The sequence below is a fragment of the Ceratotherium simum genome, chromosome 6, assembly GCF_057802395.1.
Source record: "Ceratotherium simum simum isolate JZ-2026a chromosome 6, ASM5780239v1, whole genome shotgun sequence".
In the NCBI taxonomy this organism is placed as follows: Eukaryota; Metazoa; Chordata; class Mammalia; order Perissodactyla; family Rhinocerotidae; genus Ceratotherium; species Ceratotherium simum.
Genome location: NC_141905.1, coordinates 45,491,623 through 45,505,617, shown reverse-complemented (window position 1 = coordinate 45,505,617; position 13,995 = coordinate 45,491,623). Strand labels below are relative to the sequence as shown.

At 34.9% G+C, this 13,995-nt stretch overlaps 1 protein-coding gene across 7 annotated transcripts in view; it reads right to left on the bottom strand.

Moving 5' to 3' along the window:
- Positions 1 to 13,995, bottom strand: part of PCDH15 (protocadherin related 15) — a 1,681,754-nt gene that overhangs the window by 63,944 nt on the left and 1,603,815 nt on the right. For all 7 annotated transcript variants that reach the window (XM_087432193.1, XM_087432194.1, XM_087432195.1 and 4 more), the window contains one exon: positions 3,950 to 4,165. In XM_087432193.1, coding sequence (XP_087288319.1) covers positions 3,950 to 4,165 — 216 coding nt within the window. The remainder of the gene's footprint in view (positions 1 to 3,949; positions 4,166 to 13,995) is intronic.

The window sequence follows — 13,995 nt, the reverse complement described above, 5'->3', positions numbered from 1 at the left end:
CAGCTTGCATAGTGCTTTTCCTTGAGACAACCATCTACTTCTGCATACAGCAAAAATGCTTTATGCATACTTCCATTTTATTACACAAAATCTTAAAAAGATGTTTAGTCAAGAGTGGAGATTTTTTAAAATTAATAAGTTTTACTGCATATGTAAGGGTATTTTTAGTTAAAACGGGCTTTTTTGGGCTGTTTATGTATGGCTATGAAAAATACAGTGCAACAGCAGTGCAAATGCAACATAATAAAAAGACCAACAAAGTCCTAGTATTCTCATGAAAAGAGTTTTGACCTCATGGACCCCTGGAATGATTTGGGGGACCCCCAGGGTTCTGTGGGCCACACCTTGAGAAATGCTAACTTACATTGTAAGAGAGGGGCTATTCATCCATTGAACAAATAGGCCTTGAGTACCCACTACACTTCAGGAATTCTTCTAGGTGCTTAAGATACATCAGGGAATAAAATAAAAAAGTTAACTAAAAACAAAAAACTGTTCTCTGGGATTTTCTGTGGGGAAAAAATGAACATGAATATGATAAGCTCCTTGAAGAAAAGAAAACAATAAAGAAGTGTGAAGTGACACAGTAGTTGCAATATTAAATAGGATGGTCAGAGTAGGCTTCACTGTGAAACACATCTTTGCAAATATTTGGAAGACATGAGGGAGCTAGTCCTGAACACATCTGGAGAAAGAGCATTCTAGGCAGAGCCATGGCAAAATCTCTAAAATGAGAGTATGTCTGCCTATTTGAAGAGCAGCAAATTGGCCAATATGATCAGGTTTGAATGAGTTAGAGGGAAAGGAATAGACAATGAGGCCATTGGAAGGCAGCTTATCAAGGGCCTCATAGTCTTCTGTAATGACTTAAGAATTTCTCTGAAAGAATTGGGGTGATTTAGGAGGTTTAGAGTAGAGAAATAACAGGACCTGAATTACACTTTAAGGGATCACTTTGGCTGCCTGATTAAAACCAGACTTTAGCAGGGAAAGAGCGGAGGCAAGGGGACAAGTTAATGAGTTTGTACAATAATACAGGTGAAATATGATGGTGGTTTCAACCAAGTTGTAACAATAGAAGTGTTGAAAACTGTGCAGATAACATATATATATAGCATATATTTGTGTGCATGTGTATATATATATATATACACAAATATATATACACAGACACACACATAACAGTATTTACTGAGGGATTGGATCTGTGGTTTAGAAGAGAAAGGAATCAAGAAATTTTTAACCTAATGGATTCAAAGATGATTTGGTCATCAAGTGAAATTGAGAAGAATGAGTGTGTGAATGCACCAGGAAATACAGTGTGGTTACTGGACAATGTAAGAGCTCACTTGAGGGTTTTCATCATTAATTTAAAATAAGACTAATTATACAATTGTGTATGTTTTTGCAGATATATTCAGCATGGGTATAGGTCTGGAGAAAAGAGAAAGCCGGAATTAACTAGAGTTATGGTTTTGCCAAGTGAGTATAATAGAGGAGAGAGGGCAAGGAAGTTGAATTTTTATCTGGTTGGGTGCTTATAATAGTTGATAATGCAGTACAAAGCTTGTAAGCAGGAAAGAGAAAACCTGAGGGGTAGAGGGAGGGTGAAAATGTAGTAGGCTAAATGGATTGAAGGTCCTGGTGCCAGAGAGCTGGATACACAAAAGAGTGCTGGAGTTAGCTGGACACATTCAGTATTTTGTTCAAAGAGTAGGAGGTTTGAAATGGAGGTTATAGAGGGGTTTCAGTAATTGATAACAGCAAAAATAACTCCGGTTTTAAGTGGTTGCCATAGGGTGAAGGATAAAACCACTGGAGGAAAGGCGGTCAAGGAATTGTGAGTTCAGGATATCAGAAGAATCATCTCTGCATATACTGAAATTGCTGAAAATTAGGATGGGGGAATTGTTGGAGAGATGGTAACAGTAACTCAGAAGCTAAACTAATTGAGATACGTTGGGGATTGCCCCAAGGTCCGGGAGACCACAGCAATAATGTGAGGTAGTGAGTAACCGTCAGATGATGAGAATCAAGGCAGGACTCTTAGGGAGGAGGGGAGGTCTAGAAGGAGCAATGCTGTATACCGAGGATCCTCCTCTGCCAGTGGGTAGTTTGAAGACTGGAGAACGAAAACAGAAAAGAATACAAACAAAAGCCGCTGCTTGAGAAGGCAGCAGTAGAAGTAGTATTCTCAGGGGAGTTCCAGATTTACATTAAGCGAGAAGGTTTATCTAAATTAAAAATCTTATCTTCACTCACTCTTACTAAAAATTTTTCAATAATTTCCCACTACTTTTAGGAAAAAGTTCCAATATTTTTCATATGGCCTATGGCTTTTATATGGACCACCTACTTCCATCTCTGTCCCCAGCTCTCATTCACTTTTCTTCTCTCACTCTTTAGGGCCGATTCAATATCTATCAGTTATTCAGACCTGACATCATTTCTTCTTCTTGGTCCTGGCACATGTTGTTCCCCCTGCATATTTCTCTCTGTGTCTCCCTTCTCTTGACTCAGATCTTATCATAAGTATCATTTTGCTAGAAAGGTTTCCTTGTATATATATTATGATTTATAAATATATCACATTATGAATACTTAGAATTGAATCTTTCTTTCCGAATATATTTTGGATAATTTTAAAGGTATACTTTTTAATTACCACACATTGGTTCATGGAGTCCAAATAAGAAACCCATAAACCTCACATTGCTTAGGTACATATTCCATATATAATATTTATAGTTATATTTTCTTTGTGTTATTATAATATTTTAATTATACTTAATGTAGTGACCTTATTGTCTAGCCTTAAAGCACGACAATGTGCATATCTTAAGTAACACAAAGAGAAAAGACATTATTTTATATAAGGCTTACAGATTTTAATTTGATCAAAATTCTGTGTCAACCTTAATATTTTCTATGTCAAAAGCTTCTTGGCTTAGATTGGCCTTTTTAAATTCTATTGCAGCTTAACTCATAAATGAGAATGTTCTGGCCTTCACATCCACCAAAATCATCGTGATTGGTCTTCACCATCATTATTTAAGATGAAAAATATTTGATCATTGATGTCTGCATATATATATAAAGGTTAAACTTGTCCAGAGACCTAAATGAGGAGAACCGTGAAAAATGGAGATTTAATAAGATGTAAAAAGCAAAAGAAAAATTATACTTGATTCTGTCTTTATGTGACAAATATTTCCAATAATAATTACACCTGTATTTTTCACTAGATTCATTAGAGAAAAGTTCAAATAATCCTCACTTCCAAGTTGCTAGCGATTCCATTGCATAGAGGCATTGGTGTTGAATATTTTGAATAAACGTTAACATCAAATTGTCCTTAGGAATAATCTACCACTGAGCTTGTGTACAGCCTAAGAAAAGGTGAGAAGAGAAAAGTGATATTATTGGCTGAAGACAAATATAACTTAGTGAAGGATCACCAATGTCATCAATGGGGATTTTGGTAAAACAAGGGAATCACATCTATTGGCACATAAATTTGCTCCAAAACACTTCCTTTTGTTTTCTTAATTACAAAATTCCTAAAAGTAATTTAAACAGTAATAAATATTTCTTCCATTTTAATTTCTACAGCACCACTCTAGGAAGGATTTTAAAATTTTAAGTAGCTCTAGCCAATTCTACACTAAAAACGAGATCTGCAGACCAAATAGAAATTCGATGCTTATGACATTGCTGTCACAATCATGTGTAAAAACATGTTATGATGTATTTCCCAAATATCAAAAAAAAACAACCATAAAGCTATATTTTTATGTCCTAAATTGTAGCTATTAACAATTTAGATAAAATTAATCATATTTATGTTTAGAAAACCCATTTCAAATAAATTTAAAAGTTCTCTGAGTTGAAAACACTGGCCCTGGGTCATAGTGCATGTACCCCCTTATCTGAAGTGTTATCTACTCACAAGTACGTCTGCTTTGCCACTGAGGCCCTTCCCATAGTCGTCAGTTGCAATGACTTGAACCTTGAAGTAGGACCTCCTCATATTGTGGAAAAGCATAGCAGTTTTGAGAAGCCCTGTATGTGTTTCCACCACAAATCCTTCTTTTCCCTCTTTTATCGGTGGGATTATGAGTCTGTATGCCATGGCACTATAATTGCCAGTATCTTTATCAGTAGCCTAGGAGAGAAAAAAAACATGGGTTATATATAAGCAGGAAAAAAAAAATAACCTTTATTGTTTTCTTCTTGAGGAAGAGGAGCCCTGAGCTAACATCCAAGCTGATCTTCCACCACTTTATGTGGGACGCCGCCACAGCGTGGCCTGATGAGCGGTGCGTCAGTGAGCGCCCGGGATCCGAACCCGGGCCGCCAGCAGCGGAGCGGGGGTACTTAATCGCTACCCCATGGGGCCAGTCCCCAAAATAACCTTCATTAAAGGGCTTATTGCTGTTTGTGAGACTGATGTTTATTTTGTAATAATAACAATAAAACCCTCCTAAAAGTCTATTTTTCTGGATATCATTATGTAGATTTATAGACTTTGTGTCCACAAGGTTGAATGGTTGTTATTAGAATGACAATGACTCCTGAACTGTGAATACAAAGGACATAGACACTACTGTTAATAGTGTAGTCCACTCGATGAATTAAGTGTTTTGATTGGCATGTCTGATGGGTTCCACTCTGGGCTGTGATCCAAATTGGTTTAAGGATGAGACTGCCTCTTTACCTAACCATTCTCTTGTGTAATAGGCATAGCATGTGGTTGTGTTTTAATCTAATCTATTTCCTAAAAGGGAAAAAATAAAACAATGCACTAAAATATTTCAAATGACAAGATAAAGTTCAAAGCTTTTAACCAATAAATTGAGAGATGTACAAAACAATTCTAATTAGTTAACACCATTTAATAATTAGAGGGAGTTAGAATTCTAATCCAGCTTCCTTTTTCATCATTCTATATCTAGATTAACCAGATTTTTCCTGGTCGAAGGTACTTATGATCTACATGTTAAGATTTCTTAACATTTACAATTTAAATAGTTGTTTAGAATACTTTTTTTAAATTTTAATAAAGCTGTGAGCATAACATATTAGTCTGGCTCTATGGCTTCTACTTCAGGGACATTTTTCAGAATTTCAATTTAAGAATTATTTCATAGTGAAATATTTTGAAGAGGATTGGTGGATAGGAGAATTTAAGTGAATTTATACAAGGCTATTTATACACCTTATTCATGATACTAGGTAATATAAGTTTTACAGTATTATTATTATTATTATTTTCATTATCTGGTTATTCTTATTTTTACCAAAGATATTATTATTAAATATCATGTATCAAGTATTTATGATTTGCCATTACAATGCTAAGAATTCTACAAAAAATGATCTTATTTAATAAAATTAAAACTCTCTGAGGAATGTACTATTCTAATTATATAATTTATTGCTGTCCAATACAACTTTCTGCAATGATAAAAATACTCTAAATTTGCTCTGTCCAATACAGTAGCAACTAGCTACATACGACTATTGAACATTTGAAATGAGGCTAACGTGACTAAGGAACTGAAATTTTAATTTTAGTTAAATTTAATAGCCAAAGGCTACATAGTAAATGGTAAAGTTGGGATATAAATAATGACAAAGTAGTAAATAATAGCAAATGTGTATTAAGTTTCAGCACGAGCTTGACTCTAGCTTCAAATTCTATATGCGCTTAACCATTTAAAACGTTTTAGAATAACTCTCTCCACCTGTTAGATTTCTTTTACATACTGTGAGCAAATTTGGAATTAACACCAAATCAGTCAAAGATTTGGTTAAATATTCTCCTTTAACTTATGATTAAGATGGAATTTCCCCTGAAATGAACTTTTTACTGTTAATACAAACTTTATTGAGGTGTAACAAACATTGACAAAAAAATGTACAAATCATAAGTGTATAGCTCAAGAAAATTTTGCAAAATATACACATTTGTGACCAGCATCTGCATCAAGAAATAAAACATTACCAACATCCCAGAATGTCCTTCATGCCCTTCCTGTCATACCCAGCTCCCCAGGGAAACCACTATCCTGATTTCTGACACCATTGGTTAGTTATGCCTATTTTTAAACTTTATATTGATGGGATCATAATATGTGTTCTGTTTTCTATCTGACTTCCTTTACTCAATTTTGTGTTGTAACACTCTAAACCTTTATATTTTAAAATAAACCCTTTAACACAATACAATCACATTTAGAAAACAAAAGGCGGTTACAATAAAATTATCGTGATTGCTTGGTACATTAAGCTTCTTTGCACAGTTCTCACTGATTAACTTCCAATTTCAAGAAACAAGTAATTTCACTTTGCAGTATTCCTAATTTATTAAATTATGATAATCACAAAGTAGCCATATTTTATCTGAACAGGTTAAGTTGCTTTTTAAACATCCCTTTTCTGAAACAAATAATCATTTAATACAAAAGTTGGGATATGGAATTAGTAATTATAACTCAGAAATATCTATTTTCTTTGATGATTTTTCATAGTACCTTTGGAGCAAATTGTCAAAAATGAGATACAGGGTTTTAAAAAATCATGTTTACTGGACCTTTTTTTCAGAAATATAAAGCTCTACTGTCATATATATATTGTCAGTAATGACTCCACTTTAAATTTCTATTTCTTTTAATGGGCTTGATCGACTTTGGAATCTCAAAGATCTCATTTCAGAAAACACTCATTGAAGATAGTTGCCAGAATCATTAGCATTCTTTCAATTCTCTCCCCTCTTTCCTAAGTATGCATAGTTGAATACTAGTAAGTTAAACAGTGAATGATAAAAATTCCAGTAGGTACTATACTTATGAAAAATTTAAAGGATTTTCAAGTTCAATTTTGAGTCTATTCAGTTTTCAACAAACATATGATTTAAGAGCAAAACCAATTTATAAAATATGACTCTGGTCAATGTAGGGTATGCACATTATAATCATATAGAATTAACAACTGAATGTTCTTTTTATGAAGTTAATCACAAGATATAATATATCTAAATACAAAGCAAGTCACTCTAAAAATACTGATAAAATTAACAGAGCAATTTAAAATCTGGTTCAAGGTGTGGAAAGTAAGCAAGAGTTTCAGCAGAGTGCATTGTATCTATTTACTTTCTACTTTTTTTTATTTTATTGAGGTCACATTGGTTTATAACATTACATAAATTTCAAGTGTACATAATTATATTTTGACTTCTGTATAGACTGCATCATGTTCACCAAAAGTCTAGTTTATCACTAATTATTAGGGAAATGCAAATCAAAACTACAATGAGATATCACCTCATACCCATCAGAATTATTAAAAATATAATATTTTTAAAAAGATAAGAAATAACAAGTGTTGGAGAGGATGTAGAGAAAAAGGAACTCTCATACACTGCTAGTGAGAATGCAAACTGGCACAGCCACTATAGAAAACAGTATGGAGATTTCTCAAAAATTAAAAATAGAAATACCATATGATAAGCTATTCCACTTCTGGGTATTTATCCAAAGAACATTAAAACACTAATTTGAAAAGATATATGCACCCCTATGTTCATTTCAGCAATATTCAGAGTAGCCAAGATTTGGAAGCAACCTAAGTGCCCATCAACAGATGAATAGACAAAGATGCAGTATATATATACAATGGAATACAACTCAGCCACAAAAAAGATGAAATTGTGCCATTTGCAAAGACTTGGATGGACCTTGAGGGTATTATGCTAAGCAAAATAAGTCAGATGGAGACAGATAATTACTGCTTCCTACTTTTAATTTTTGTTTGTTTTTTTGTATTGTGTTTTGGTGAGAAGTAGACTTAGAAGTCAGATGTCATTTTAAAAAAAATTAATCACTCAGAGTTTCAGGTTTCCTTATTCATAAAATGAGAAGAGTATTAGTTAAAAAATATTATTTTAAGATATATATATTATATAGCCAAGTACAGTATGACACTAATATAATAACCTAAATTTTTATAGTAATATTCAAAAATTTTAATGTTTTTTCTGTATCATGACATTTATTGATGAATATGCAAATTTAAGCACAAAGTCAATTTAAACTCATTACTTCAGACACATTATTGTAAGATTGTAACTCCCTTAAAATAATGCATTAATGAACTTTTTTTCTTATACAGCTCAAACTGCATGCACTTTGCTCTCACTATCTTATTTTTTTCTTTTCCAGCTTTTCTTATTGTTTCCTGATCACTTTTGTATCAACCTTGCAAAACCTCTTCCTCAATTGTCTACCTTTCCTTGTTGCTGGATATAATGAGAAACTAGGCATCTAGCTCTCAGTCTACCTCTTCCACTTCAACTTCTTCCTCCTCTATGAATTTCAGTGTCCATGTAGATGACGCATCCAACAAACCGTCTTCAAGTTCTTAGCCATAAATAACTTGCATCAGTCTTTGGACTGCCTCACTGCATGAATTCAATTTCATAACCACACTCTAGTCTTTCGGCTTATGGAGATATTTCTCCTAAGGAAACACTCCATCTCTGGAGCATAAATTTTAATGTATCAATTTCTGACCACAACCTCCCATCATTTTTTGACATCAGTGAATTTTCAGTTCCACAAACACTCCCTCTGCTCTCATTACTTCAGGGCTTATTTCCATTCTCTCTCCATTGTAGATTTTACAGCCAGTCACACTGTTCTCACTTTTTTTTTTGTCCTTCCACAACACCAGGAACTTTCTCCTCTTGAATCAATTTAACCATCGACATACTCCTGGATAACTGAAGAGTGATGAAAGAAATTAAATAATCAGGCAGACGATTGTTACTATAAGTCCATGGTTTCTGAGTTCAACTGTTCCTTTGATTTATCTGGAAAATCTGCTATGCGTGTGAGCTCTCTATCTCACTCTAAAATTCACCCTTTTCTTCAAATCATATAGTTTTTTCAGAGTCTCCTCCAGAGATGAGGAAGCTGTAATTCACATAAAAATTGATATTATGAAGTATGAAGTCTCTCAACTTCTCATCCTATACATTAAAAAGTACTTATATCTGCACTTGCTCTTACTGTCTTTCTTCATATCTCAGAGGAGCAGCTGACTCTTCTCTCTCATTGAAAGTGCTTATGCTTTGATGTGAATTTCTCCCATGTCTTCTGCATTTAATGTTTTATCAGCTCTATTTATGTCTGTCCTTTTAACCTTTACCTCTACAGACTATAAAACATCTATGTCTCTCTCATTAAAACAAAATGAGACTTTTCTTTTACTATATACCCACTTCTGACACTATTCTCACAAATTCTATACCTATTTTTCACAGTTAAGCTCCTCAGAAAATTTTTCTACAATCACTGTCTCCAATTTCTTACCTCACAACCATCCCTTAACTGCAGCTAGAATTCTGCCCCTATCATTGCCACTGAAGCCATTAAAGTCAGTGACTGAGTCTGGCTGAGTCTGATCAACTATCAGTCCAGTGCTCTTTAAACCACAAAGTCCATTTCCATTATTTGTATAATGTTATTGCTACTGCTGCAAGCTAACATTTATTGAACTCTTACAATTTCCAAGTGCTATGTAAATACTTTATATACATTATCTCATGACATCCTTTCCATTGAGTAAATTTTATTGTTATTATTTTATAGGTGAAGAAATGGAGGCACGGAGAGATTAGTAACTTGCTCATAATCACAAAAATACTTGATAGCACAGTGTAGGTCTCATTCTAAAACATATACCATAACCACTACATTCAATATGTCAGACCAGGAATAAAAGTACCAGGTAAAAAATCCAGTGAAAATAACAGTAAATCTAGATAAACAGTCTTAAGAATTCTTCCTAGATAGATCAGGGAGATAAAAAGAAAATAACAAATACGCAGGTCAAAAACTAAGTGAGGGCAAGAATACAAAAATCTTAGTGCTGATGGTGGCTTTCACTTAAGGGTTTTGTGATGATCTAGGTGAACTTAAAATTTAATTTACGAGATCTTGAGTGGCTCAGAGAATAGGAGGCAAGACCCAAGGCCCACTCAGGGAAATGAGTCTAATAAGACTTCCCTCCCCAGAAATCTAAATTCTCACTTTAAGGGTGAACGAGAAATTCATCTCTCCTTACCAGTGACCACCACCCCAAAACTGCAAATAAAACTGCCTGGCTTAAAACTTGACGTTGAATGCAGTGGGGAAAAAACTTCCTTGAGAATCCATAACCAAACACAAGCTCTCATTGGTGTTTACAGCCTTTAGTCACATATCACTAATTTGCCCAACTCAAGGAGAAACTACAATATTCTGAATTCATAAATCCAGTGGTCCTTAACTCTACCTGAATGAATAGAAAAGCCAGAATCTGAGAATTTGAGAAAAGTGACCTTTAATTGATAATGGCCTAGCCTTCTGACGGAGCAAGTATTTTTTTCAAAAAAGCCACCTTCAAACTACGTCACAAATAATTCTAACAAATAAAGTTCCAAGAATGATGAAAAGTGAGAGTAAAATAACTCTCAAAATAAACACAAAACAAAATATCATGAAAAAGTCTGTTGAGATAAAAAAGCAAAGTTGGGGGCCAGGCCAGTAGCGTAGTGGTTAAGTTCAAGTGCTCTGCTTTGGCAGTCGAGGGTACACAGGTTCAGATCCCAGGGGTGGACCTATGCATTGCTCATCAAGCCATGCTGTGGCAGGTGTCCCACATATAAAGTAGAGGAAGATGGGCACAGATGTTAGCCCAGGGCCAATCTTCCTCAGCACAAAAAAAAAAAAAGACCAAAATCATACTCACAAAAGCTTTAGATATTTGAATTAATAGACACAGTATGAAGCAAATATGTTTCAGTAAATAATAGAGACCTTAAAAATATGAAGAATGAGAATAGTCGAACAGAAATGGAGAGTTTGAATAGACCAATCACAAGTAAAGAGATTGAAATAGTAATCAAAAACCTCCCAAAAATAAAAGTTCAGGACCAGACAGCTTCTCTGGTGAATTTTACCAAACATTCAAGGAAGATTTAATATCCATCCTTCTCAAACTATTCCAAAAAATAGAGGAAGATGGAACACTTCCTAAATCATTCTACGAGGCCAAAATCACCCTGATACCAAAACCAGACAAAGACAATAGAAAGGTAGAAAATTACAGGCCAATATCGCTGATGAACATAGATGCAAAAATCCTCAACAAAATTTTGGCAAACCAAATACAGCAATACATTAAAAAGATCATACACCATGATCAAGTGAGATTTATACCAGCGATGCAGGGATGGTGCAGCATCCACAAATCAATCAACATGATACATCACATCAACAAAACAAAGAATAAAAACCACATGGTCATCTCAATAGACGCAGAGAAGGCATTTGACAAGATACAACATCCATTTATGATAAAAACTCTCAACAAAATGGGAATAGAAGGAAAGTACCTCAACATAGTAAAGGCTATTTATGACAAACCCACAGCCAACATTATACTCAACAGGGAAAGATTGAAAGCCATTCCTCTGAGAACAGCAACGAGGCAGGGTTGCCCACTCTCACCACTCCTGTTCAACATAGTACTGGAGGTTTTGGCCAGAGCAATTAGGCAAGAAAAAGGAATATAAGGAATTCAAATAGGTAACGAAGAAGTGAAACTCTCACTATTTGCAGATGACATGATTTTATATATAGAAAACACTAAAGAATCCATTGGAAAACTATTAGAAATAATCAACAACTACAGCAAAGTACCAGGGTACAAAATCAATCTATAAAAATCAGTGGCATTTCTGTATGCTAATAATGAACCAACAGAAAGAGAACTCAAAAAGATAATACCATTTACAATTGCATCAAAAAGAATAAAATACCTAGGAATAAATCTTACCAAGGAGGTAAATGACCTACACAATGAGAACTACAAGACATTATTGAAAGAAATCCATGATGACATAAAGAAATGGAAAGATATCCCATGCACGTGGATTGGAAGAATAAACATAGTTAAAATGTCTATATTACCTAAAGCAATCTACAGATTCAATGCAATCCCAATCAGAATCCCAATGACATTCTTCACAGAAATAGAAAAAAGAATACTAAAATTTATATGGGGCAACAAAAGACCCTGAATAGCCAAAGCAAGAAAAAAGAGCAAAGCAGGAGGCGTCACAATCCCTGACTTCAAAACATACTACAAAGCAATAGTAATCAAAACAGCATGGTACTGGTACAAAAACAGACACACAGATCAATGGAACAGAATTGAAAGCCCAGAAATAAAACCACACATATATGGACAGCTAATTTTTGACAAAGGAGCTAAGAACATACAATGGAGAAAGGAAAGTCTCTTCAATAAATGGTGCTGGGAAAACTGGACAGCCACATGCAAAAGAATGAAAGTGGACCATCTGCTATTGCCATTCACAAAAATTAACTCAAAATGGATCAAAGACCTGAAGGTGAGACCTGAAACTATAAAACTCATAGAAGAAAATATAGGCAACACACTATTTGACATTGGTCATAAAGGAATCTTTTCGGATGACATGCCTACCCAGACTAGGGAAACTAAAGAAAAAATAAACAAGTAGGACTTTGTCAGGTTAAAGAGCTTCTACAAGACAAATGAAACCAGAATCAAGATGAACAGACAACCCACGAGCTGGGAGAGAATATTTGCAAAACATACATCTGACAAGGGGCTGATCTCCATAATATATAAAGAACTCACACAAATGAACAACAAAAAAACAAACAACCCGATCAAAAAATGGGCAGAGGAAATGAACAGACACTTCTCCAAAGAAGATATACAGATGGCCAATAGGCACATGAAAAGATGTTCAACATCATTAATTATCAGGGAAATGCAAATCAAAACAACACTAAGATATCACCTCATGCCTGTTAGAATGGCTATAATCACAAAGACAAAAGACCAGAAATGTTGGAGAGGATGTGGAGAAACAGGAACCCTCATACACAGCTGGTGGGAATGCAAACTGGTGCAGCCTCTATGGAAAATGGTATGGAGATTCCTCAAAGAATTAAAAATAGAGATGTCCTATGATCCAGCCATCCCACTACTGGGAATCTATCCAACAAACCTGAAATCAACAATCCAAAGAGGCTCATGCACCCCTATGTTCATTGCAGCATTATTCACCATAGCCAAAAAGTGGAAGCAACCTAAGTGTCCCTCGACTGACAATTGGATCGAGAAGATGTGGTATATATATACAATGGAATACTACTCAGCCATAAAAAAAGACAAAATCATCCCATTTGCAACAACATGGATGGGCCTGGAGGGTATTATTTTAAGTGAAGTTAGCCAAGAGGAGAAAGAGAAACACTGTATGATCTCACTCATAAGTGGAATATAAACCAACACATGGACAGAGAAAACTGTATTGTGGTTACCAGGAACTATGAGGGTGGGGGTGGGGGTTGGGCACAAGGGGTGAAGGGAGACATATATATGGTGATGGACAAACAAAAATGTACAACCCAAAATTTCACAATGTTAAAAACTATTAAAACATCAATAAAAATGTATAAAAAAAAAGTATCATCTTCAAATGAAAAGCATAATAATTGAAATTAAAAACTCAAAGGTGAATGGGGGCCAGCCCAGTGGCACAAGCGGTTAAGTGCGCACATTCTGCTGCGGTGGCCGGGGGTTCGCTTTTGGATCCCGGGCGCACACCGATGCACCACTTGGCAAGCCATGCTGTGGTGGCATCCCATATAAAGTGGAGGAAGATGAGGCACGGATGTTAGCCCAGGGCCAGTATTACTCAGCAAAAAAAGAGGAGGATTGGCAGATGTTAGCAGAGGGCTGATCTTCCTCAAAAAAAAAAAAAAAAAAAACTCAGAGGTGAAGTTGTTAGCAGATTAGGCATAGCTGATGAGAGAATTACTGAACTGATGATAGGGCAAAAGAAATGATCCAGAATACTTCACAGAGCAACAAAGATGAAAAATCTAAAAG